The following is a 27,138-nucleotide window of genomic DNA, read 5'->3' on the forward strand; positions in this document are numbered from 1 at the left end:
GATCTTGTTAAGCTGCAGCTGGCCGTGAACAGAGTGGTGCGTTTTGCTCTTCATTGTAATCAGAGGGCTAATATCAATACTATGCATGCCAGTCTGTCTTTGCTAAGAGTTGAGGAGAGACTGAGTGCATCACTTCTTCTTTTTACAAGAAACATTAATGTGTTGGAAATTCCTAATGGTTTGCGTAGTAAATGTACACACAGCGCTAACACACCCGCTTGGGGTATTTTCACAGTCCCCAAGTCCAGAACAAGCATTTTGTGACACTCACAATAACATCTGCTAAATGTGTATGCGACCAATAGATTTGGATTTGAACACATTCAAGGAAAACATACAGTATTATCCAGAGCCATGACTGCAGGGAACTCCCTTCCATCTCATATATGCGCAAGTGAACAGCAAACCTGGTTTCACAAAACAAATAAGGCAACACCTCACGGTAAAACGCATCTCTCCCATGTAAACCTACTTTTTGTGTGTATGTACCATTGGAAAATAATTTTGGTTCCAACCAACCAATCATTTCATTCTGAACTGAACCATCATTTTTAAAAATTCTGTTTCATTTTTTAACTTTGAATTCTAGAGTTTTTTTTAACCTTAATCTCATTAAATGACTTCACCAATTAGTGCGGATAGAGCAGGCAAACTAGTTGTTTACGTACATGATGGACAGACAAGTGTAGCCTATGGCGCAAGATGCGACTGAAATGTTGCAGGTGGGGAGAGAGCGAGAGAGGGTTGAGGAGGAGGCTTGAAGAGCTGGGCATCTTTTTATGGCATGCATTATCTGAGTTAGGTCCACATAATTATACCTAGAGGATTGGCTTCTATGAAGGCACTTTGAATGTCCTTTTTGAGCTAGCTAGCTAACAAGCTTGTGTGCAGAGCTGCACCAGAATTGAAAAAAAAAAAGTTTTACATTTTAGTAGTTAATAAATCTAACGTGAAACATGATAAGTAGGATAATATAGTATAGTGACCACCTTCAGTGTTATGTAGCAAAATTTGAAATTGTGTTTTTGACATTGGATAAAAGCAGACACAGAGCTACAAAATGTTATATCATACACTGCATTTTATGAACAATGGGAAAGTAATTCTGCTTTGAAAGTTGATGAACTTGTAATCCCACTTTTGAGAAAGTGGCCATTGAATGTTTTGGTACACCTACTGGAGAGAGCTTTGTCTACACCTATTCAGCATTGTTCACACCCTCTTAAGCCAGACCCACCCATCTCTTTAAGGATTCACATGTGAGGTCATGTGCTAAACAGTGAGTAGTGTAGTAAAGATTCAGACTAAAAGTGGTAAAAGTTGTAGTCTACAATAAGAAAAATTTCCAGGTAAACAGAAAGTGTCCAGATAACAAATATTAGATGATTCTTACCCAGACACACTTGTCTAAATTGGTGAAAGAAATGCTCTAACCCCCAGCCACATCTAGCTTAGTGGATGGGTCACTACAGAAGGTGTAAACGGTACAGTAAATAGTTACTTGCATAGTAGCAATATCAAAAATAGATGGTGTCAACATAAAGAAAATATAAGAAAAAGTGTCAATGCCAGTAGAGAAAGAACAAAATAATATACAGTATGTACAAGAACAATAGCGATATCGTTGATACTGGTGATAGATGCACACAATCGGGTAAAGTGCCTGAGCAGCAGGATAACAAAATAAATAGTAGCCTTAATGTATGGCGTGTGTGTTAGGAGAGTGAATAGAGGCACTGCAGATCGTGCTGATGACTGGGAACTCGCCCCCCAGTGATGAACTGGTCCGTTCAAACCACGCATGAACAAGGGAATCTAATATTCGGAGAGCCTGTTTCTGTCCTGCCCTTGACTTTGGTGCAGGGCATGTGATGTCCATAGTCTCTTCATCGCAAAACTCCCTGATCTTCTCAGAAATGTACGTTTGTCTAGCTGTTTCCAGTCCAAGTGGTGCTTGTACAGGCAGACCATCTATGGGAGGAATGATGTCGGCGTTGCGCAGGAGCTGAAATCTGGTCCCGACTGAGTCCGAACGCTCCTTGGCAACAACAACACCAGGCTCCAGAGCATCAAAGTTGTAAAACAGGAAAAAAGAAAACAAATTGAGAAGAAATTACAACCTTGCAAAACATCAATTCACCTCTCAAGTTTAGATAAGAAGAATAACCTTATACAATGCAATGAAAATGATATTCTCCTGAAGTGTTGGTACTGCTTGATCTGTGGCAGCGGCCTGAAGTACGGAGTCAGGTGTTGTTGCCAGCCATAGCTTTCCACTAGTACCGTACAATCCTCTAGTCCAAACAGCTATGGGATGTTGACCTCTGTCGCAGTGCTGTCCTTCACAACACCAGCAATCTCGAGACCACAAACTTGTTATTTTTTTTCACCAATGCAGTTATCACAATTCAGGTCCACATGTGTTTCCCCAATTCCGTAGTTGGTGAAGAAATGGTGCAAATACAGAAATAATGTGAGATCAATAAAATTAGTGCCAATCATGTTGGATGTAAATTAAACAATCAAAACGTGTTGTTTATGCTGATGCTGAAAGACAAATTCTAGATACAAATATTTTAGCATAGCATTTTAGCATAGTAGCAGGTTGCCTAGTTGTTAGAGCTTTGGGCCAGTAACCAAAATGTTGCTGGATCGAATCCCCGAGCTGACAATGTAAAAATCTGTCGTTAGCTGGTTAGTTAGCTAACATTAGGCTATAACTAGCAATGCAAATGGCTTTCTGAGATAATATTACTTCACAGATCATACATGTAATGTTAAAGTGCCAGCCACCTAATGTTAGCTAGCTAGCTAACAGTAAGCTTTAACTTGCATTGAAAACAACATTCTGACAAAATTAGAAATGTATAATATCGGAAAATGTAGATAGACTCTTACCCGTGTACATGAATGAACGCTTCACAGCAGACTGCAATCCCTTTCATTAAATAAGACGTCCTGTGTAGTTTCCGTTTTGTTTGTACAGCTTGCTTGGCCCGTTTTGTCAAGTCACTCTGGTTCACACTGACCATGTGCAATGCCACAAAAATCGTCCTCCTGAAAGTAGTCCATCACAACTTTTTCCCACTGACCTTTGTCAATAGCGCCTGATAAATTCATAGCAGCAATATTATTGAGAGCAGTAGCAACACATTTGCAGTTTTCCATGGCTAACTTTATATCTTTTGCAAAAATGTTTAAAAAAAAACTGTTTTTGCTTTGTCAGTATGGAGTATTGTGTGTAGATGAATAAGGGGGAAAGCAATTTGATCTCTTTTAGAATAAAGCTGTAAATGTAACAAAATGTGGAAAAAGTCAAGGTGTCTGAATACTTTCCAAATGCACTGTCTGCAAATAGGTCCCGTGTTTGTGTTTTACACCTCCAGCAGAATAGTTACATTTGTGTGCATGATATTCAGTTTCCCTGGCATATAGTACGTTCTATGGATGGTCTTAAACTGCAGTCATTTATGTCTGGGATGATATAAACATGACTGGGAATTCAAACGTATCTGTATCCATTCATTATCATCAGTATTGTCTCCTAGGTCTTCCTCACATTTTTGTTTTACTTGTTGTGTGTCATCAGGAAAAGCCTCTATCAACCCTTGATACAGTTTGGAAATCAACTTTAGAGGTTTGTCAGACTGCCTTAAAATAGTTTGAAGCTTCTTGCTTGTCCAGTGTTTGCTGCACAGAGAAAATAGTGTTGTATCTGCAAAAATTCCCTTCAGCTCCATCACCAGACTGGTCTTCCCTGGCTGCCTGACCCTGATGAGACCCCTGTCACCATCTGATCCTGCTCAGATGAGGCATGACAAAGAATTACATTGGTGTACATTTATACGTTATATTATCCATGAATATAATCAATGGTTCAACAATCTAAATAACCATTTATCCCAGACTGTAGCCTACCCATCAACTCAAGATGGAACTTTGTATCCATTCACTGATTATAATATACTGCAAAATGTACCTGAGCTCTGTAGAGTGGTCTTCCCTGGCTGTCTGACCCTGCTAAGACATGATGAGCTTAGTGTTGTGTACTGACTGTGCACTATGAAAGTGACACCTGTAGAGCTGTTTATACCGTGTCTGTGTGAAAAGTAGGGAATTAGCTGTGAGGAAACTGACAGATTGATAACGTTACATTGCTATACTGACTAATAAAATGCAGAAAAACGTCAGAATATCGATCTTCAACCATTTGGCTGCTGGTTTCATCGTTTGATTCAGGTCTAGTGTAATTGAGTCAAAAATAATAGCTAAAGTCAGTGAGCTAGCTAGCTAGCTAACTTTAGCTAACATGTCAGTTACATTAGTAGCTCAGAACTGTGAGTAAATATGTATTTTTCTGTCAAACAGCAGTTACCTTGCTAGCTACATCAGTCAACTAAAGAGTAGCCTGTTTCAGCTCTGCTTGCTTTTACAACTCTGAGAAAAAGTGCAACACAGACAGCAGCTGCCTCTGTTCATGTCTCCTATGCTGGTCCTATACGCCAGCCTTTCCAAAGCATTGACTTCATACAGCTGGCTGATACCGGAAAACAGCCTACCTGACCTCACTGAGGTGTCCGCATGGTCCTAAAGCATACCGGTGCCACGTTTTGTATCACAGCGCAATTAGAAAACTATATCAGAATGTGGGGAGGTCATGTCACCCCTGTCCCTAGGTGAAAATAGACAACCAATGGCAAGTTGTTGATGCCTATGATAATGCTTGTATCATCCCAGTTAACCAAAGAGGTACCAAACTGTTGGACCTTGACACCCACTACTGTTCAATAGACATAGGCTTCTACTACTTAATCTCCACCACTTATCTGCGTTTCCTCATCCTGATGGGGTCCTTTACCTACCATCTCCTGAGATGGAAGGTGGTCTATGCCTACCACCTCTTCCTGGCTTGTCTCCACGATACAAAGAGGAGGAAGACACATGCGCCTCATTGAGGTCAGTACGATGCCATTGTCTCCTACAATGCCCACGATGAGCCTTGGGTCCTGGGGGAGCTTCTGCCAAAGCTGGAGAGAGAGCAGGGCTGGAGGTTGTCTGCACCACCGGTTCTTCGAGCCAGGCAAACCCATCATAGACAACATCACAGACGCCATCTCCGGGAGCCGCAAGACCATCGGCGTGATCAGTCGTCGCTACCTGGAGAGTGAATGGTACTCCCGGGAGATGCAGATGGCCAGCTTCAGTCTGTTTGATGAGCAGAAGCATGTGTTGATCCTGGTGTTTCTGGATTAGCTCCCGGACCAGCAGCTATTGCCCTACCATCGCATGATGAGGCTGGTGAAAAGACTCACCTACTTGAGCTGGCCCAGAGCTGGGGAGCAAACTGGGATCTTCTGGGAGAAACTCCGGGTGGCTTTGGAGACCAGGGACTGCCCTGCTGAGGAGAAACCCATCCTCTCCGGGGTAGAGAGGGCATGATAGTGACATTCTAAATGTAAAGCCAATTGACCTGAAGCTGGACAAAAAAATATGTATAATAAGTTAAATACAAGTCTAAGTGTATAAACTGCAATATTATTTCCAACAGAGGGATTAACTAATGTGTATATGTACTATAATGTACTATTATCAGAAACTGAGTTGGGCAAATGTTATGCAATTTCGTGATGAGATGTACAGATAATTAATTTGACCCATATTGCCAGAGCAAAATAATCCTGCAGCAACAGGATTTGAACGTTTGGTCCATAATGTTGCTTTATCGGTGGTTAAACTATTAGCTTGCCAATGTAACTGTTATGAAAGTTGTATTGTCAATTTGTTTTTTTATTTAAACGCCACTTTAAACGTGTACATGACACTGTATCGTTTTGACAATATCGCAATATTATTTTTGCAATCGTTGGCTGTACCTGCAACAAAACTCCATTATTTCTCCTTCATAGCTTGTTCTCCATCTTCTTTGTTTTCATCTCTTATTTCCATGACTGATCAAAACTCATTTTCACATGGCTCCCTTGTCCCTCTGCAGCAGACATGGTAAACAATATGTTTGGACCATGGAACCGCAATAAAATCTCAATGTTGCTATCGCAATACATATACAAGTGTGAGAATCGCACGTGTTAATGCGTTAGTGTGGGTTTTCAGTGAATTTATGTAAATCACTAAGCTCATCTGCATTTCCTGCAGTGCAGGAAAATTCTCAGCAATGAAAGAGTGATTATATTCAGGTCCTACATCTGTAGAATATGATGTTTTCACTTCCCTAATTTTCTCTTCACCTCCCTACCCTAATCTTTCTGTTTTGTCTCATTTATTTAATTATGCAAACTCTAGAGATCGGCAGCCTAGTGGTTGGAGCGTTGGGCCTGTAACCAAAACGTTGCTGGATCGAATCCCCGAGCTGACACGGTAAAAATCTGTCATTCTGCCCCTGAGCAAGTCAGTTAACCCACTGTTCCCCTGGCGCCGAAGACGTGGATGTCAATTAAGGCAACCTCCCCGCACCTCTCTGATCAAATTAAAGTTTATTTGTCACGTGCGCCGAATACAACAGGTGTAGACCTTACAGTGAAATGCTTACTTACAGGCTCTAACCAACAGTGAAAAAAAAGTGAACAATAGGTAAGTAAAGAAATAAAAACAACAGTATATAAGACATGGAAAAATAACAGTAGCGAGGCTATGTACAGTAGCGAGGCTATAACAGTAGCAAGGCTATATACAGGCACCGGTTAGTCAGGCTGATTGAGGTAGTATGTACATGTAGATATGGTTAAAGTGACTATGCATATATGATAAACAGAGAGTAGCAGCAGCGTAAAAGAGGGGTTGGGGGGCACACAATGCAAATAGTCCAGGTAGCCATTTGATTACCTGTTCAGGGGTCTTATGGCTTGTGGGTAAAAACGGTTGAGAATCCTTTTTGTCCTAGACTTGGCACTTCGGTACCGCTTGCCATGCAGTAGTAGAGAGAACAATCTATGACTGGGGTCTTTGACAATTTTTAGGGCATTCCTCTGACACCGCCTGGTGTAGAGGTCCTGGATGACAGGCAGCTTATCCCCAGTGATGTACTGGGCCATAGGCACTACCCTCTGTAATGCCTTGCGGTCGGAGTCCGAGGAATTGCCGTACCAGGCAGTGATGCAACCAGTCAGGATGCTCTCGATGTTGCAGCTGTAGAACCTTTTGAGGATCTCAGGACCCTCTTCACGACTGTCTTGGTGTCAAATGCGGAAGACACATTTCAGTTGATTGCATTCAGTTGTACAACTGACTTGGTATCCCCTTTCCCTTACTTGTTATCTATACAGTGGGGCAAAATAGTATTTAGTCAGCCACCAATTGTGCAAGTTCTCCCACTTAAAAAGATGAGAGAGGCCTATAATTTTCATCATACACTTCAACTATGACAGACAAAATGAGAAAAAAAAATCCAGAAAATCACATTGTAGGATTTTTAATGAATTTATTTGCAAATTTGGTCACCTACAAACAAGCAAGATTTCTGGCTCTCACAGACCTGTAACATCTTCTTTAAGAGGCTCCTCTGTCCTCCTCTCGTTACCTGTATTAATGGCACCTGTTTGAAGTTGTTGTCAGTATAAAAGACACCTGTCCACAACCTCAAACAGTCACACTCCAAAATCCACTATGGCCAAGACCAAAGAGCTGTCAAAGGACACCAGAAACAAAATTGTAGACCTGCACCAGGCTGGGAAGTCTGAATCTGCAATAGGTAAGCAGCTTGGTTTGAAGAAATCAACTGTGGGAGCAATTATTAGGAAATGGAAGACATACAAGACCACTGATAATCTCCGTCGAGCTGGGGCTCCACGCAAGATCTCACCCCGTGGGGTCAAAATGATCACAAGAACGGTGAGCAAAAATCCCAGAACCACACGAGGGGACCTAGTGAATGACCTGCAGAGAGCTGGGAACAAAGTAACAAAGCCTACCATCAGTAACACACTACGCCGCCAGGGACTCAAATCCTGCAGTGCCAGAAATGTCCCCCTGCTTAAGCCAGTACATGTCCAGGCCCGTCTGAAGTTTGCTAGAGAGCATTTGCATGATCCAGAAGAAGATTGGGAGAATGTCATATGGTCAGATGAAACCAAAATATAACTTTTTGGTAAAAACTCAACTCGTCGTGTTTGGAGGACAAAGAATGCTGAGTTGCATCCAAAGGACACCATACTTACTGTGAAGCATGGGGGTGGAAACATCATGCTTTGGGTCTGTTTTTCTGCAAAGGGACCAGGACGACTGATCCGTGTAAAGGAAAGAATGAACGGGGCCATGTATCGTAAGATTTTGAGTGAAAACCTTCCATCAGCAAGGGCATTGAAGATGAAACGTGGCTGGGTCTTTCAGCATGACAATGATACCAAACACACCGCCTAGGCAACGAAGGAGTGGCTTCGTAAGAAGCATTTCAAGGTCCTGGAGTGGCCTAGCCAGTCTCCAGATCTCAACCCCATAGAAGATCTTTGGAGGGAGTTGAAAGTCCGTGTTGCCCAGCAACAGCCCCAAAACATCACGGCTCTAGAGGAAATCTGCATGGAGGAATGGGCCAAAAAAACAGCAACAGTGTGTGAAAACCTTGTGAAGACTTACAGAAAACGTTTGACCTCTGTCATTGCCAACAAAGGGTATATAACAAAGTATTGAGATCAACTTTTGTTATTGACCAAATACGTATTTTCCACCATAATTTGCAAATAAATTCATAAAAAATCCGACAATGTGATTTTCTGGATTTTTTTTCTCATTTTGTCTGTCATAGTTGAAGTGTACCTATGATGAAAATTACAGGCCTCTCTCATCTTTTTAAGTGGGAGAACTTGCACAATTGGTGGCTGACTAAATATTTTTTTGCCCAACTGTATGTCACAGTGCATTTGCACTGAGCAGGGCTAGAACTCTCAACCTTCTGCACCACATCACACACCATTCACAGCCAACCGTCTTAGCCAACACATCAAGGAAGTGTGGTGCCACCAATGTACTCCAGCCATCATGTTATGGGCAAGATTTACATCCACAAACTGAAATGGCTGTGTGTTTGTTTGTGACCCGACTTCACGCCAAAAGACTCCCCACTGATCTAAGCCTAAGAATTAGGAAGTTACTGTACAGGTCTCAGGCAAGGCTACTCTGTTACATTTATGACAGACAATAATATTTCCACATCTGTTTAACCATACTAGATTTATAATCAGAGATACACAATCAAGTCATTTCTGCTTCTGCTTCAATGGAACATTGTGAACTTTTAATCCGCCCTCCGTAGTGATATTCAAAGCTCCTCTGTCTGCACAGCTGTGCGTGTGTGTCTGTGTCTTTGTGTTCTCTAGGCAGGCACCACCTCTCTTTGTGCAGGGTAATATCTCCTCAGAGGAAAGACTCATTACAACAGGAAATTAGTGCTATCTGAGCTTCTCTCTATGCAGGCTGATTTCCCAGATGTAGAGCAGTGGCAGTGCTAGGAGATGTCCCCGTATTCACCAGGGTCAGAGTTATCAGTCATCTGGGGTGCAGGTCTGATGTTGTCCCTGCGAGGACAGCCTGTGTCCAGGTCCGCAAGGGGGAAACCATGGTTTCGATAAAACCAAACCCTTCAAATGAGTCGTACTCTGACCCCCCCCCCCCCCCCCCCTCTTGCTTTTTTTCCCCGAAGCTGTGTCTGCACGAGTGAGGTTTCTGCTATATCTGACGTCACTGACTCAATTGCAGGTGTCGTATGGTGCCAGCCTCGACGATACATGAAAAGCCGGCGACACTGTGCTCTCACGCTCTCTCTTTCTCCATTCACATCTCTAGAGATTTGATTATAAAGCCAGGCTGTGAGGTGGGCCCTAGAGGTGTGGGTATAGTAGCCCACTCACCTAACCATCCAACCTCAACCCTCTTCAGCCCTATCCATCTGAGATCAGCTTGATGCAAGCTGGGTGACTCATTCATCTAACTTGGCGTGTACTCTTGGCACGCACTCATCTCATTCTCTCTCACTCTCTCCTTTCCTCCTTCCCTCCACCCACCTATCTCTTACCAATGTTGAAAAAATGCAGTAGAAATTGACTGGTAAATCCTTTCCTTGTTTCCGTAGACTAGTGGTTTTATCGAGAATGTCTGAGTGTCTCCCTCTGTCATTCACAGGTGAAGCAGATCATGGAGGAGGCTGTCACCAGGAAGTTTGTGCATGAAGACAGCAGCCACATTGTCTCGTTTTGTGGTGAGTTTCGACTATTGGGACATATTTGTTCATTAATCACCTAAATATATAATCTTTGGTCATTGTGCCAATCAGAAGGAACAGGTCTCCTGTCGGACATGAGTCAGTCAGCTTCCATTGGCCAGGTGTTTTTTCAGACGTACACTGAGTGGACAAAACATTAAGAACACCTGCACTTTCCATGACATAGACTGACCAGGTGAAACCAGGTGAAGGTATGATCCCTTATCTATGTCACTTGTTAAATCCACTTCAATCATTGTAGATGAAGGGGAGGAGACAGATTAAAGAAGGATTTTTAAGCCTTGAGACAATTGGAGGCATGGATTGTGTATGTTTAGCATTCAGAGGGGGAATGGAAAAGACAAAATATTTAAGTGCCTTTGAATGGGGTATGGTAGTACGTGCAAGGCGCATCGGTTTGTGTCAAGAACTGCAACGCTGCTGGGTTTTTCACACTCATCAGTTTCCCGTGTGTATCAAGAATGGTAAACCACCCAAAGGACATCCAGCCAACTTGACACAACTGTAGGAAGCATTGGAGTCAACACGGGCCAGTATCCCTGTGAAACGCTTTCAACACCTTGTAGAGTCCATGCCCTGACGAATTGAGACTGTTCTGAGGGCAAAAGGGTGGGGGGTGCAACTGATTTTTTTGTTCCTAATGTTATATACACTCTTATTATATTTGGTATAAGAATAATATTGGTTTCCCATTTTCTGGTACCTAAAAATATGTCTATAAAACCTGACATCCCAAAGAAAATCTGTCAGAATCGCGTCATTGCAACTACTGCTGGGAAGCCTCTTATGTAACACAGGCAGGGAACAAGGTCGTAGAGCCCTGTGAAGAGTTTAGGGGATTTAACACTTTAGTAAAAAAAGGCTTGTTGTAAGCATAAGGATAGGTGATAATGACAATCTGTTGCACTGCATTGGGGTGTGAAAGAATCATCTCACAGTCACTGACGTGGGGGAGGGTGGGTGACATGTTAGTCATCAAGCCTCACTGACATCCTACCGAGGTTCGCAGGCTATTTTATCAACTGATAAAAGTGGCAAAGGAAAATACCAAATCTGCATATCACGTCAACCTGTGGGTGGAACGTTTGAGCGGCTGCTAGCTGACAACTGTGAGATCCATCTCTAAGGAAAGGCTCTCCCTTCCCACAGCAACAGTAGAGTAGCTTGCCTTTTAACAGACCTGGAAGTAAGAGCTTTCCCTCGAGCTCATACACCGTGGTGGGTGTTAGCTCCCCCTTGCACCCCCCCCCCCCCATGGGCTCTCTGTGTTGTTGTGGCTCTTTTACTCCCACATATTCTACTCTGCTCACGTTGTACACCAAGCTGTCACAATAGAGATGTGTCTGTGCAGAGATCACAGGATGGACCGGCAGGGCGAGGGGTGGAGGAGAGGACTTGCTTGGGCAGGTCACCAGGGAGTAATTAGCCTCTATCATCATGGTCACATTTTACAAGTCGCTAAGGCAGGAGCGCCTGGGAAAATGTCAAGAGTTAGCCGTTTGACACGTCTCTTCATCCTTTTCTCCTCACCAAAAGAGCTATTATTCGTTTCACTGCTGTGACCGAGATGGTCAACAGTCATCCAATTGTTAATTTAGCTTAGTATTAAAGGTGTGGTCGTGACGTAGCCTGAGTCCGATCTGTTTCTGCTCTTTTGCCAACTCCATAAGGCACCCAGGATTTTGGCACATTGAAGAATTCATCTAAACCAATATGGTGGTTGGCCATATTTAGAATGTGTTCATGTCATTGTGCTGAAATCGCCTGTGAGTGTAGCACTAGATGAGCCGGTCCGGGTCAGTAGCAACACACACGGAGTCCCCTAATGTGCTCTGTTGCCACAGACACATGCTGATTAGGGGTCATTACTTCAGTAGCTGTGATTACCTTTTTAATAAGAGTGCCTGTGTAGAGAGAGGACCGGGTCCAGCCACTCATTTCCTGTGACTGCTTCAACCACAGGGTATGTTTGACGCGGTGAATATTGCTTTGGCTGCATCGTCCCCGGGTTATGTTGAGCCAGAGTATCACAAAGCCAAGTAGGTTTCACCCTCTGGAATATTGTTTTCAATATTTGAAATTGTTTTGTAATAGCTGGAAAGACAAGGGGCATCCTATTGAGACCTCTTGAGTTTTATTACAAATGGCGCTTCTCTCTCCCCTGTAATAATAAGGAAAAGACAACAGAGATAATGAGAAAGGAAGAGAGAGAGAGTAGATACTGTATCAGTGAGTGTATGCAGAAAACTGCTCCAACATTACAATTACAAAGCTGCTGAACAACTGGAAAATATGATAACTCTGATTACATGGTTTCATTTATTATTTGCAGATCTGTGTAAACTTTACAGTTGTTGCTATTTTTATACATGATACGTTATTCAGTGCAATAATGGACATGGTATGGTAATGATTTTCATATGGGCTATGTTATGAGGATACTGTAGAGCCGGTGGGCTAAGTTGGTAAAAAAAAAAAATGCATCGCAGACTGACATTTTTTCAGGAAGTCATGGTCAGGTTTTATTATCTCAATATCAAATAGTTTTTGGTACCTTACTGTGATTGCTTTCAATTAAAATGGTTTTAAAAAAAGAAACCAACATTGCTTCTTAGCAAAGAGCAATTTCTCAAGCAAGAATTTAGCTAGAACTGTCTGGGAGTGGTCTGAGTGGAGAAGGGAAAATGGAAAACTGGCAGTTATTGGCAGAGGTGTTTGGAACTCTCTTACTTATTGGCCTATTTTTTGTCCCCGACCCCCAAAAAATCTTGGTTGACAGAGTCATCTGTTCTTTTGACCAATCGATTGGTTAAAATGTTGGTTAAAATGTTAAAAGTGAATTATTCCATATATAGATGTTTGAATAAAATCAACTATATGTAGGCTGCTTTGTCTGATGCTTTAAGCACTGCCATTAAAAATTAAGACACACAAAATACCCTAAAGAGGGAGCCAAAGATAAATATAGCCTAACCAGAAGAAAAACAACCTGTCTCTCCTCCTCCTTCCGTTGCTACTGGCCTTAGCAGATTCTGCCATTACGCTCCTGAAGTTGCTGGTAATAGGCTACACCAGCGGTCGGCAACCTTTTGCATTTGGAGTGCCATGTTATCGTACATTTCTACACATCTGCGTGCCACTTATGATTTTCAAATGCACATTTCCTTGGAACAGTTTAATTTAATTTATAATAATGTCGAAATATCTCAATCAATGTCATGTGGTTAATCAAAATTATATCTAAAGGAAAATGATACAAATGTAAAAGTATTGCCATTGCCAATATGTAATATGTCAAAATAAAAAATAAAAAGACTATGTAAAGCCAACAAATAAAAACATTGCAGGTAGAAAATATCCTGATAAAAATAAATATCCTATAAATCACATTGGCTACACATGGCCTGTCTGCAAGGAACTTGAAACATTGTATCAACTATTAACTTGGATCTGGCCTGAAGCTCACACTGGCAAACTTGGAACATTTTATAAAAATCTCTGGGCCCTGGAGACAGTGATCTCTGGACAGACACAGCTTTAGGCTAATTGCACAAGGGATTTTTTAATTTTTAATTTAACTAGGCAAGTCAGTTAAGAGCAAATTCTTATTTACAATGATGGCGTACTCCAGCAGTGCTGGGCCAATTGTGCACTGCCCTATGGGACTCCCAATCACAGCCAGATGTGATATAGCCTGGATTCAAACCAGGTACTATAGTGGCACCTCTTGCACTGGCATGCAGTGCCTTAGACCGCTGCGCCACTCGGGAGCCCCATAAGAAGTAATAATAAGGGATAAGAAGTAATCAGGTGGGCCCTTTTTTATGACATGTCCACTGGATCAAAGCCTGACATTTTTTCCCCTTTCATGCTGAGTGGTTATCGAAAGAGAGAGCTGGAAAGATTTTTCAAATAGGCTATGTTGTGGAGCTAGTGTCATTCTCTATAGATGTGAAAACAGACTTTGTTTACTTGCTTTTTGAGGTGAAGAAAAAATTACTTTGAGAAGCTCCACGGTGATGGTGAGTTAAGTCAATCAGAAATAGTATCAGATCCCCAAATGGGCACATTTATAGGCCTACATTTGCGCGGAGGCCAGGTAGCCTAGGCCTAGTTCTATGCGTAATCCGGTGCATGTCAGTACTCAAGATGGACAGGAGCGCTCCAAACAACAGACAATGAAATAAACCCAAACTTTTTCCTCACAAGTGTAGCCTAGGTTGTGCGCTCTGCAAACAACGTGCCCACTTCTGCAATGACAACGGTAAGACTAATAATAATATCATTGAATTCATTAACAGAAATGTCTGTAACCCAAGCAAACGTTGTAGATGAGAACTTAAAATGATGGTGCACTAGTACTAGTGATACTAATTCTCCGCAATGGACAGGTGTCTCGTGTACCATCGTTTTGCTTTTAGATATTTGCCACTGCTCGACAAAAAAATCTTGATCGACCAAACAAGTGGACTAAATGGGGTCAACCCTATGGTCTACTCACTAATCTACCGCATGACGATGTCACCATGGACTAAAAGGGCATTATCATAGTTTTCACAATATTATTCCAACCTCAGTGTGGAAATGATATATAAAACATAGGGAAATCACGTTTTTGACTGCACTTGTCCTTTAACATGTATTTTTGTAGTCCTAAAAAAGACGCCTTTATCCTGTTGTAATCTAGTCAGAGAGAGGGAGAGAGCCCTCCACTGCTCTCTCAGTCCCAGTGCTGAAGCTCTCCATCAGCAGGGGTTTCCATGACGACCATGGCCTTCCCCATGTGAGCAGAACAACAGGATTAGTCCTGAGAGAGAGCTCAAATGTCAACACCGCTCAAGGCATGCCACATAGGCCTTATAGGAAGATGTGTGTCTCTGTACTGTATGGATGTGTGTGTCTGTGCACTTGTATTTACTGCAAAGCTCACGTTTATGGATAACCTGACAAAAATGATTGGCTTCTTTGAGCCACTCATAAGAGCCTCAAGCCGCAAAGCTTTGTCTGAAGTGTCTATCATGCGGCTGAGTCATAATTACACAGAAGTTAACCACTAGGCACAAACTGGTTGAATCAACACTGTTTCAACTTAATTTGTCATCCTATTGTGAAGTGGAATCTACATGGAAAATTTGGATTTAAAAAAACGAACTTGTAACCAAAATTCTACATAGACAAACCTTGTTGAAAATATGCTGAATGTGTACCATTAAAACAACATCAGATCTTCAACGGTTAAATCCACTATCAGAAAAAATAAATAATTGGGCAGCACTTCCTACTGGAGCATTGACCTATCTACAGCAAACTTTTGGTCTCCCATCCAGAGTTTTAACCACACCCAGTTTAGCTATGCCATCTGTCACTGACTATTACCAATGTGCTATCGTGAGAATGATTGTTGAGAGATCTCCACTGAAAAACAAAATAGATTCACTGTTGCTATCGAAGTCATTCCAAAGGGTAGGTTTAACAGAGCAAATGAAATGTGACAATAGTTTATCACCCATAACATCAATGACGCAATTTAGGCCTGTATAGCATTTGTCAAGTCATCAACAGTTATTGTTTTGAATTCAACAAAAAAATAGACAATACAATTTGGCCAAGGCAATGTTCCCTAGCGCAGTAGCCCGAGACTGCCGCGCAGCTCCCCTGGACTTCCGGTGCAGAAATATCAACCCACAGATATTGAACTTTCTAGAGCAGTGGTCACCAACCGGTCGATCATGTTCCAAGGCGTTCCTAGTTGAGTGCCAAACATTTCTGTTAAAAACCCAACGATAAAGCCCTGTGTTCCTATTATTATTATTTGTATTCGTCTCGGGCGATCATGTTCCAAGGCGTTCCTAGTTGAGTGCCAAACATTTCTGTTAAAAACCCAACGATAAAGCCCTGTGTTCCTATTATTATTATTTGTATTCGTCTCGGGCTGTTGGGCAGGTAGGCGAACTGTTGCGATTTTGAACCATTTCATGTGTCTGAAGGTACAAGCTCTGCCTTCCCGGCGGGCCCAGAGCGCAAATCAAGTGCACTATAGGGCTACCGCTGGCCAATCGGATGGCTCAGATGCCCGTGTACGCAGTAAGGTGGCAGGCATAAGAGAAAGCTACAGCAAAGTTGATACTGTGAGATTTCAAAACGTTTAAAACCATGACTAGAGAGATGCTGTCAACGAATACAACAAAGAGATGCTGTTTAAGATCTTACTCAGCACTGTCAACACTTTGTATTCAAAGACATTTTTTTGTCTTAAAGGGGCAGTTTTGTATTTTGAGACATGCTTGAATAAGCTAAGTAGCGAATAGTCAGAGGGTAGCATCATTTGTCTGATTCTCTGTAATAATGTTATGGGAATAATAATGCATTTTATTTTGTCCGAAGGACAAGTGGATAAACAGGTTCATGTTTTCTCAAAAGTCTCATGGATTGTAGGCCTACGTTGAACAACACACATTGGCTGCTACTGTAGGCTGAATGATAGAACAGCTATTTCCATGTTAAAATGTTATGGGATGCGATTTTCATTGTTTTTGGTGGTTGACCTCTCGGGTAGGCCTACAATATGATCAAATAGCTACAATAGCCTACGTGGCCACTGTTAAAACTGTAACTTAAAGTGGCTACAGCCTCAGTGTTCACAGTAAACGCACGCTGGAAGATGCACAGAATTTTCAAAACAATCAAGTTTGCGCTCAGCAGACCTGAAATTTGCTCAGAGCTAAAAATATATATATATATATATATATATATATATATATATATATATATATATATATGAGTGGGAATATTGGCCCTAGGGTTTCAACCTCTGATTTCAAATGTAATGATATTTAGTGATATTGAACTGTCGAAACAACCATAAATCAACATTTGAAGGAGATTTATCTTCTGCTTGGATAACTCCGTCTGTGCCACTGACTTAGTCTGGCTTTATGTCCAGTTTGTCTACAACCAAACACAATTCAATATCACTTATTACAATAAATATCCTATTAACTTGTCGACAAGTTAACAAATAATACAAGTAAAGGAAAATGCAGAACGTAACCTTGTCATCATGATGAATACTTTCAGTGAACTCTCCTGTGGTGTTTCCCATCAATCTTTAGAAGTTACTATTATTTGTGTGTGTGTGTGTGTGTGTGTGTGTGTGTGTGTGTGTGTGTGTGTGTGTGTGTACACAGCTGCGGTGGAGGCTTGCGTTCTACATGGGCTTAAGCGGCGAGCGGCGGGATTCCTGCGTAGCAATAAAATAGCAGCGCTCTTCATGAAGGTGGGGAAGAGCTTCACCCCGGCAGAGGAGCTGTGCAGGAAGGCTCAGGAGCTGGAACAGATCATCGAGAGCAAGTGAGAGCACACACACACACACACACCATATCCACACACACACACCACCGGATCCCTGTACAGACAGACTGTAGCACTCAAAATCAAAGAGCTGTTACTGTATAGTACTTCTAACAAGTCCTTGTCACGATTTCTGTCATACGGCATCTACTCACACATATTTATAGTTTACTGATGCAACAAAGATGTAACATACTGTAATACAAAGGAAACTGCTGGGTTCCTCCTTCCCTCAGGCGGAACCAAAGCATGCCCAACCAGGACAGCGTACGGAGACTGCCCAGGCTGTCGAGCCTCAGCCCGCAGGTGGTCAGAAACCTGTGGATCCGCACGGCCCTCTTCGAGAAGGTGCTGGACAAGATCGTGCTCTACCTCGTGGAGAACAGCAGGTGAGTCATATTGGGGGAGGGGGGCGGGGGGTGGAAATGGCATGGTCACCTGCAAGGAGGAGGAAATTAAAATGCAGAAATTCATGGCTCACCTCCATCACATCTTTATGTTCCAGTAAATTCTACGAAAAAGAGGCCATTCTGATGGATCCGGTGGACGGACCCATTCTGGCCTCTTTGTTAGGTAACATTGTTAAGCTTTTACTCACATGCATCTCATCTCAGACATTATATCAGTGTAGGGAAGGGGATTCTACTCACACAGGGCACCAATTGATGTAAGGGATTCTCCTCACGTGCATCTTTTCATGCCATTGTTCTGTACTCTGGCAGTGGGGCCCTGTGCCTTGGAGTACACGAAGATGAAAACGGCGGACCACTTCTGGACAGACCCCTCAGCAGACGAGCTGGTCCAGAGACACCGCATCCACAGTGGTCACTGCAGACAGGACTCCCCCACCAAGAGGCCTGCCCTTTGTGTAAGGTTCCTGGGAAGAGTAGGGGTCTGAATCTCCTCCAACAAGTCTACCAAACTCCCCCAAATAGGATTGGCCATGAGCACATTATCCCATATCGCTTTATTGATTATTTCACAACTTTGTTTGGCTGACACTGCACACAATTAGCTCAGTTATCAGTGACCAATCCTGTCATTGAAGCCAACCTCAGCTTCTCTCTTTCAGTGGAAGAAAGACCTGCTGTTGTCAATGCATTAAGGAGCACAGTGCGTCCCGTGAGAGAGGACAAGAGTGTATTTTCATATTGTCAATGACCCCTGCAACTAGAAACCTCTCGCCATCTATCCCACTCCCATGTTACGTTGACAATGGAGAGTTGCTTATTGCAGCATTGTATCCTTTTTTACCCCAGAGGCAAATGTAATGGGCGTTGTCAACACAAACAAAGTGGCGAGATGGTTTCCCATTTAGTTTTTCTTCAAGCAAGCAAATGCAAGTGTAGCAACCTGACTCAAATACAGGGCTTAAAGGGTTCTTACAGAGCTGAATAAGTTGAATCATCGCTAATTCATTCCCAGTGGATCATTTTTGTGGACATTAGTATCAAACAAACTAAATGCGCTAAATGAACAATATTTTTTACATTTAACTAGGCAAGTCAGTTAAGAACAAATTCTCATTTACAATGACAGCCTAGAAACAGTGGGTTAAGCTGCCTTGTTCAGGGGCAGAATGATAGATTTGACATTGTCAACTCGGGGATTCGATCTAGCAACCTTTCGGTTACTGGCCCAACGCTCTAATCACTAGGCTACCTGCCACCCAATATGGCACAATACATACATTTTGTACCATTGATGTGTAGGGTGTCCAATCAAAAATGCATATTTTAACCAATGGATAAAATGATATATTAATTGTGTAGATAATTCTCCAAGAAAATTAATGGTCCAAACCTCATGTCTCTATCATACCCCATTCAAAAGGTATCTGAGTTTTTACCTGTGTAGGGATGATCAAAATTAGGGTGACTAAGTTAGAGGCCAGAGGAAAAAAGTTTTAAAACATCTGTAAAATAGCAGCCCGTCAGCAAGGCTGGATGCTGTGTGAGAATTAAGGCTACCTGTGAGGCTCACCATTGAACTCATCATCTTTCTTCTCAAATCCAGAGGACATAAAACAATATAGAGTTAAGATATTAAATGCAGCATTTTCATGTTCATATTAAAGGGATACTTTGGGATTTTGGCAATGAGGCAGATGAACTCGTGGACATCATATTTATGTCTGTATGCAGTTTGAAGGAAGTTGCTAACTAGTGTTAGTGCAATGCGCTAATGCTAGTTAGCGTAGGCTCGCAAAACTACCTCCAACTTCCTTAGTACTGGCCATAAAAATGGTATTCAATGAGTTCATCTGACTCTGGGGAAGTAGATAAATGGCCTCCTTGCCTTAATTCTAAAGTATCGAATTAATGTGAAGTTCCTGTTCCTTTTCACAAAAACAAGCGTATCTCTGTGAAATGTCAGCGGAGCACTGAGCGTACCAAAAGCTTTTTATTTCCAAAGCCTTTTGCTCTTAATTCATGCTAATTTAGCTATTTGTGACCCACGGAAACAACTTGGAAGATGACGACAAAATGAAAAATCCCAAAAAGTTTCACTGCAACCCTCTGCACCATCGGTGCTTATTAGCGGATGTATTAGATTACGAATATATAAGGAAGTGAAATGTCGTCACCAAATCACGTTTTCACCTACAAACTAATTTGCCAATATAGGGAAGCTGGATGGTTGGATGGATGAATGGATGGAGTGGAATGGGGGTAAAAACATACACATGGTCTGCGTTTCCAGATCCAGAAGAGACATTCAAGTAGCAGCATTGATGAGCGACCTTCCCCCTCGCCCTCAGCCCGGGACTATGTGGAGTCACTGCACCAAAACAACAGAGCCACCCTTCTGTTTGGAAAGAACAACGTGCTGGTGCAGCCGGTAAACATTTCATCCTTCTCCCATCTCTAGGAGTGTTCTACGTACTGTACAAATAAGAAATTAGCATCTCTAGATATGCTCAGAGCCATATAAAATATGCAGAGAGATTGGCCATATTGTCGTTGCTTGTCAGTGCCCGGACTCCTCCATATTTATGATAGCTTTCAGAAACTCTCAAATATTCAGTGAAAGCGAATACACCCGTTGTTAACACCACAAAACAGTAGACCCATTCGGTGACACATTTCTAATGTCAATCTGTAACAAAAAGTGTTAAACTGTGAAAGTGTCAAACATTTCTTCATAGTTCACTATAGAAAACAGATCGTCAAACTAATATCCTTCTTGGTGTTACAGAGGGATGACATGGAGGCTATCCCAGGATACCTTTCTCTCCACCAGACCGCCGACATCATGACGCTGAAGTGGACGCCCAATCAGCTGATGAACGGCTCTGTGGGAGACCTGGACTATGAGCACAGGTGTGGAGAGCAATTCACTAACGATCATGTCTCTTATTTATGTACGTCAAGATGGCACAACAGAGCGATGACATGCACCACCTGTGTGTTGCAATTGGTGCAGCAGCTCAGTGTCACTAAATCATGCAGCGTGTCTGTCTGAGTGAGACTAAGGAGGGCTCTCTGTCCTGGGGTCAACTCTGGAGAGGGGGATATAATGAGGGTTGCTTTCAGGGGCAGCAGGGGAACGGTTTTGATGGGGAAATGTTCATGCATATTTCAAATCAACCAGTCTTATTATTTTAGTGACTGTGGTTCTTAGGCCGTAATGTTTGTGGCTGTATTAACCTTTTCACACGTGAGTTCCAAAATCTCTTAATGGTCACACCCAAGGCGCAAGTTTTTTTTTTTTATGTGGGTGATGTCAGAATGCACTCACTGTTCCAAAATGTGATTGTTATGCCACATGACAGTTAACCCACGCTGCCCTCAAACCAAGGCCCGCTGCCTGCCAATTATCTATAGGCGATGTTTCAACTTGTCAATTATATTTGAACAAGTTTTATTTTCTAACAACAATTTGAATTGAGGTGTGTTCCGCCTCCTCATTAATTCACATAGACGTAGCCCATTTCGCTGTTGTGGACAATTTACGTTTGAGGCATTACTGAGCTAGACAAACTCTTTTGACGAGAGCCCAAGCACAAACTTTTTCCTCCCTGGCACATTTTCCATCTGGCGCCCGCATTGCCTTCACTACTAATAATATGTGTGTGGATATGTGTGTGTTCCTATCAAAGTTAAGTGCCTTATTACGGTATCTTTAGAGTTTATGTATATCGTGTTGTCGTTTCTACTGTAGCACACTGTATGTATGGAGCATAATGTATTTACTGTTTTATTCACGTTTTCAAGTACTGGTGACAAATCATGCATTCCGATTATTGCATAGATTGTAATGGACACATATGATGTCTGTAAAATACTTTTTGGAAGGTTGTACTGATTATGATGAGCTTATGCTAAGCTAATTTCCAGCTATGTGTAGCTCCATATTTGTTGACATGCAATGCATTCTGGTTGTTACGTAAACGTCTGTCAGACCAAAGATGTTATAACAAAACCAAGTGAAAGGATGGTTCACTCGTCTTTCAAGTAAAGTGAATGACGGAAGTGAATGATGGTAGACCACACCCTCCCTTCAACATGCATACTGTAAACAGACCCAACTCATCTTGTAACCTCTAAAACAAAAAAAAAACGAACATGGCGGTGTGCACAAACGACGCATCGTCGGATAACTTTTGATTTTTAATCAATTATTTAGATCACTGGTGAGGTCACCCGTGATGTGATGAATTGTAAATAGTTATTGCTATTAGCTAATTCATATAATGTAGCCTACATTTTCCAGTTTGGATGAGAATTGTCTGGTACTGTTGCTACTGCTATGAATGTCTGAACATTGCATCCAAAAATAAACTGCTCACATTGAGGACATAACATTGTAAAGACTGTGCTTGTGCAAAATGTTTCTGTGAAAAAAACAGCGTGGCCAGCTCAAACGCTGACTGTTGCGTCAATCGTCACTAGACATTCTAATGAAGTGTTCTAATCACAACGGATTGAGCGTACGCTGCAGGGACCACTGTAGAATGATCACACCTGTATGTTCGTACGTGTCAAAGCGTTAAAGAAACATGTAAAACACGCATCTGGTTCTTAGTTCTACAGATACCAAGAGTAATACAATACACATATCCCATTGGCCAACTTTGTTGTTCAGCTCATTGTTGCTAGGTGAGTGATGTCTCAATAACCCCAGCTTTGATTCCATCTCTTTCAGTGTGTACTGGGATTACGCTATGACCATCCGTCTGGAGGAAATTGTTTATTTGCACTGTCATCAGCAGGGTAGGTTCACCAGCAGAGGCTAGTGGAGGTAAACATTCAGAGGACAGGCTCAATGTAATGTCTGGAATGTAATTGGCGTGTCTTTTATGGAGCTAGTCTGCTAGCTACTGATATCAATAGCTAGTTCTGGTTTGTTTATAAAGTTGTTCATATCCTTACAATGGATAATCCATTTGCACATTTTCTTCACAATGATTTTCCCATAAAAACTGCAATAATAGGTTTAAAAGGTCCATAAAAGGTATACTATTGTCTCTGCAGTGGACAGCGGGGGCACGGTTGTGCTGGTGAGCCAGGACGGCATCCAGAGACCCCCGCTGCGCTTCCCTAGAGGGGGGCATCTGCTCCAGTTCCTCTCCTGCCTGGAGAATGGCCTCTTGCCCCATGGCCAGCTGGATCCTCCGCTCTGGTCCCAGAGAGGAAAGGTCAGCCCTGGATGTCTACTCACAAGGGACTATCTGAGGGGTGACACATGGGGGGATGCTCTGTTTAGTCATCCAACAGTTCAATACAACCATGTGAATGGGGGGTCCAAGACAGAGCTAAATATTATTTAATTGAATTATTTGATTTTTGGGGGGGGCAAATATTGGGTTATTTTGGAACATGCACATCAATGATATGTATATGTACTGTATATACACTTGACTGATAGGTGGGCGCACTATTGAAGCCACCGTGACTCCATCTTTGCACTCTTCCACTATTATAAAATATATTTTTAAAGCTATAGAAATGCATTTCTTAATGTCTACATTAGTTTTTACAACGTTTACTCTATTACAGACACCCTAATGTATTCTTTTAAATTATATTATGTGAACTAAACATACAAATGTAAATATATTTTTCAAAAATCCTTAATGTTAAATACATGTAATTTTGTCAGTTAAACATTGAATTGAAATGCTGTAGAATTCCATTCATTCCTATGGAGGACTGCTCCTACTGGGGAGTACCAATATGGCTGAATGCTCCTACTGGGGAGTACCAATATGGCTGAATGCTCCTACTGGGGAGTACCAATATGGCTGAATGCTCCTACTGTGGAGTACCAATATGGCTGAATGCTCCTACTGGGGAGTACCAATATGGCTAAATGCGCCTACTGGGGAGTACCAATATGGCTGAATGCTCCTACTGGGGAGTACCAATATGGCTGAATGCTCCTACTGGGGAGTTCCAATATGGCTGAATGCTCCTACTGGGGAGTACCAATATGGCTGAATGCTCCTACTGAGGAGTACCAATATGGCTGACCGGTGGCTTCAAAGCCTCTCAATGGCCAATACATAGCGTCAGCAATCCAGGGTTAAAACACCCCTAGATGTAACATTTTTGCTGCCTTAAAATTAAATGTAAAAAGGGATACAATTTGATGTTTTTCCATCAGATCTACACAAGCTGATCCACATGTTCAAAGTGAAAGAAAAAGTATAGAAAATTATAGAAGTACAGAAAAAGGTTTTCCTCTAGCTTTTTCCCTGTGCTTATTTATTTTGATCCTGACCAACTCCTGATGTCCCTACCAGTGAGAAGCGTACCTACAGTGGGGAGAACAAGTATTTGATACACTGCCGATTGTGCAGGTTTTCCTACTTACAAAGCATGTAGAGGTCTGTAATTTTTATCATAGGTACAACTGTGAGTTGACGGAATCTAAAACAAAAATCCAGAAAATCGCATTGTATGATTTCGAAGTAATTAATTAGCATTTTATTGCATGACATAAGTATTTGATCACCTACCAACCAGCTGGGACCACAGTCTCAAAGAAAACCATTAGTAACACACTACGCCGTCATGGATTAAAATCCTGCAGCGCACACCAGGTCCCAGAGCATGTCTAGGCCTGTCTGAAGTTTGCCAATGACCATCTGAATGATCCAGAGGAGGAATGGGAGAAGGTCATGTGGTCTGATGAGACAAAAATAGAGCTTTTTGGTCTAAACTCCACTCGCCGTGTTTGGAGGAAGAAGGATGAGTACAACCCCAAGAACACCATCCCAACCGCGAAGCATGGAGGTGGAAACATTATTCTTTGGGGATGCTTTTCGGCAAAGGGGACAAGACGACTGCACCGTATTGAGGGGAGGATGGATGGGGTCATGTATCGCGAGATCTTGGCCAACAACCTCCTTCCCTCAGTAAGAGCATTGAAGATGGGTCGCTGCTGGGTCTTCCAGCATGACAACGACCCGAAACACACAGCCAGGGCAACTAAGGAGTGCCTCCATAAGAAGCATCTCAAGGTCCTGGAGTGGCCTAGCCAGTCTCCAGACCGGAACCCAATAGAAAATCTTTGGAGGGAGCTGAAAGTCCGTATTGCCCAGCGACAGCCCTGAAACCTGAAGGATCTGGAGAAGGTCTGTATGGAGGAGTGGGCCAAAATCCCTGCTGCAGTGTGTGCAAACCTGGTCAAGAACTACAGGAAACGTATTATCTCTGTAATTGCAAACAAAGGTTTCTGTACCAAATATTAAGTTCTGCTTTTCTGATGTATCAAATACTTATGTCATGCAATAAAATGCAAATGAATTACTTGTTCTCCCCACTGTATAACAAGATGCTACCACCACAACACTTACAAATATACACTGTGATGTGTTTTATTGGATTTGTCCTTAACCTGCAGCTTTTATTTTAAGCCAAAAGGTTCATTTATTTGCCATGATGTCTTCCAGTATTACTTAAGGGCCCTTTTGCAAACACAATGGATGACTTGAAATATATATTTTTAACACAGGCTTCCTTCTTTTCACTTTGTAAAAAAATCCAGTAATATGAAGTGAATGCAATGTTGTTGATCCCTTTTATATTTTCAAGTATTGTGGGGGCAGCATCATGTTTTGGGTATGCTTGTCACCAGCAGGGGCTGGGGAGTTTGTCAGGATCAAAATAATGTGAAAGGAGCAAAGCCTAGGTTTAAAGCTAGATTAAAACTTGCCCCAGTCTCCTGAATACACAACCCTGGGATATAATTACATTTTTCAGCAGGACAATTCCCCCCTCAAATTATGCCAAAGAAAGAATGGCTTTCCAAGAGGTGTTGAGTGTTCCTGAGGGGTCCAGTCTCAGTCCTGACATTTTATCTTCTTGAAAATCGAAGACAAATTTTGAATATTGCTGTCCATTAATGATTCCCAACCGAATTTACCGATATTGAGGAATTTTTACAAAAATAGTGCATCTGGAAAGTATTCAGACCCGTTGACTTCCACATGTTACGTTACAGCCTTATTCTAAAATTGATTAAATCGTTTTTTCCCCCCTCAATCCCCTTACCCCATAATGACAAAGCAGCCTTCAGACACTTTACTCAGTGCTTTGTTGAAACAACTTTGGCAGCGATTACAGCCTTGAGTCTTCTTGGGTATGACGCTACAAGCTTGGCACACCTGTATTTGCGTAGTTTCTACCATTCTTCTCTGCAGATCCTCTCCAACTCTGTCAGGTTGGATGGGGAGCGTCACTGCACAGCTATTTTCAGATCTCTCCAGAGATGTTAGATCGGGTTCAAGTCTGGGCTCTGGCTGGGCCACTCAAGGACATTCAGAGACTTGTCCTGAAACCACTACTGCTTTTTCTAGGCTGTGTGCTTAGGATCATTGTCCTTTTGGAAGGTGAACCTTCGCCCCAGTCCAAGGTCCTGAGCACTCTGGAGCAGGTTTTCATCAAGGATCTCTCTGTACTTTGCTGCGTTCAACTTTCCCTCGATCCTGACTAGTCTCCCAGTCCCTGCTGCTGAAAAACATTGCCTCAGCATGATGCTGCCACCACCATGCTTTACTGTAGGGATGGTGCCAGGTTTCCTCCAGATGTGACACTTGGCATTCAGGCCAAAGAGTTCAATCTTGGTTTCATCAGACGAGAGAGACCATCTTGTTTCTAATAGTCAGAGTCCTTTAGGTGCCTTTTGGCAAACTCCAAGTGGGCTGTCATGTGCCTTTTACTGAGGAGTGGCTTCCATCTGGCCACTCTACCATTAAGGACTGATTTGGTGGGGTTCTGCAGAGATGGTTGCCCCTCTGGAAGGTTCTCCCATCTCCACAGAGGAACTCTCTGGAGCTCTGTCAGAGTGACCATTAGCTTCTTGGTCACCTCCCTGACCAAGGCCCTTCTCCCCGATTGCTCAGTTTGGCCGGGCAGCCATCTCTAGGAAGAGTCTTGGTGGTTCCAAATGTTTCCATTTAAGAATGCTGCAGACAATCCTGTCTCAGAGCTCTACGGACAATTCCTTCGACCTCATGGATTGGTTTTTGCTCTGACTTGCACTGTCAACTGTGGGACCTTATATAGACAGGTGTGTGTCTTTTGAAATCATGTCCAATCAATGGAATCAAG

General features: G+C 42.4%; 1 protein-coding gene, 1 long non-coding RNA gene and 1 pseudogene across 2 annotated transcripts in view; 2 read left to right on the top strand and 1 right to left on the bottom strand.

Annotated features, from left to right (window-relative positions):
- Positions 1-27,138, top strand: part of LOC110535772 (small G protein signaling modulator 1) — an 82,806-nt gene that overhangs the window by 24,760 nt on the left and 30,908 nt on the right. Inside the window, exons 3-11 of the mRNA XM_021621022.3 lie at positions 10,129-10,204; positions 17,416-17,578; positions 17,815-17,967; positions 18,084-18,151; positions 18,301-18,446; positions 20,282-20,419; positions 20,777-20,901; positions 22,727-22,794; positions 23,056-23,219. Coding sequence (XP_021476697.3) covers positions 10,129-10,204; positions 17,416-17,578; positions 17,815-17,967; positions 18,084-18,151; positions 18,301-18,446; positions 20,282-20,419; positions 20,777-20,901; positions 22,727-22,794; positions 23,056-23,219 — 1,101 coding nt within the window. The remainder of the gene's footprint in view (positions 1-10,128; positions 10,205-17,415; positions 17,579-17,814; positions 17,968-18,083; positions 18,152-18,300; positions 18,447-20,281; positions 20,420-20,776; positions 20,902-22,726; positions 22,795-23,055; positions 23,220-27,138) is intronic.
- On the bottom strand, positions 1,064-4,500 carry LOC149979606 (uncharacterized). Its single transcript, XR_016484305.1, has 2 exons — positions 2,899-4,500; positions 1,064-2,372 (listed from the first exon to the last, which is right to left on the bottom strand). It is a non-coding gene; the product is annotated as an uncharacterized LOC149979606 (long non-coding RNA).
- On the top strand, positions 4,645-5,439 carry LOC149979607 (toll-like receptor 13; annotated as a pseudogene).

Source organism: Oncorhynchus mykiss, chromosome 11, assembly GCF_057628025.1.
Source record: "Oncorhynchus mykiss isolate SJ-2025 chromosome 11, ASM5762802v1, whole genome shotgun sequence".
In the NCBI taxonomy this organism is placed as follows: domain Eukaryota; kingdom Metazoa; phylum Chordata; class Actinopteri; order Salmoniformes; family Salmonidae; genus Oncorhynchus; species Oncorhynchus mykiss.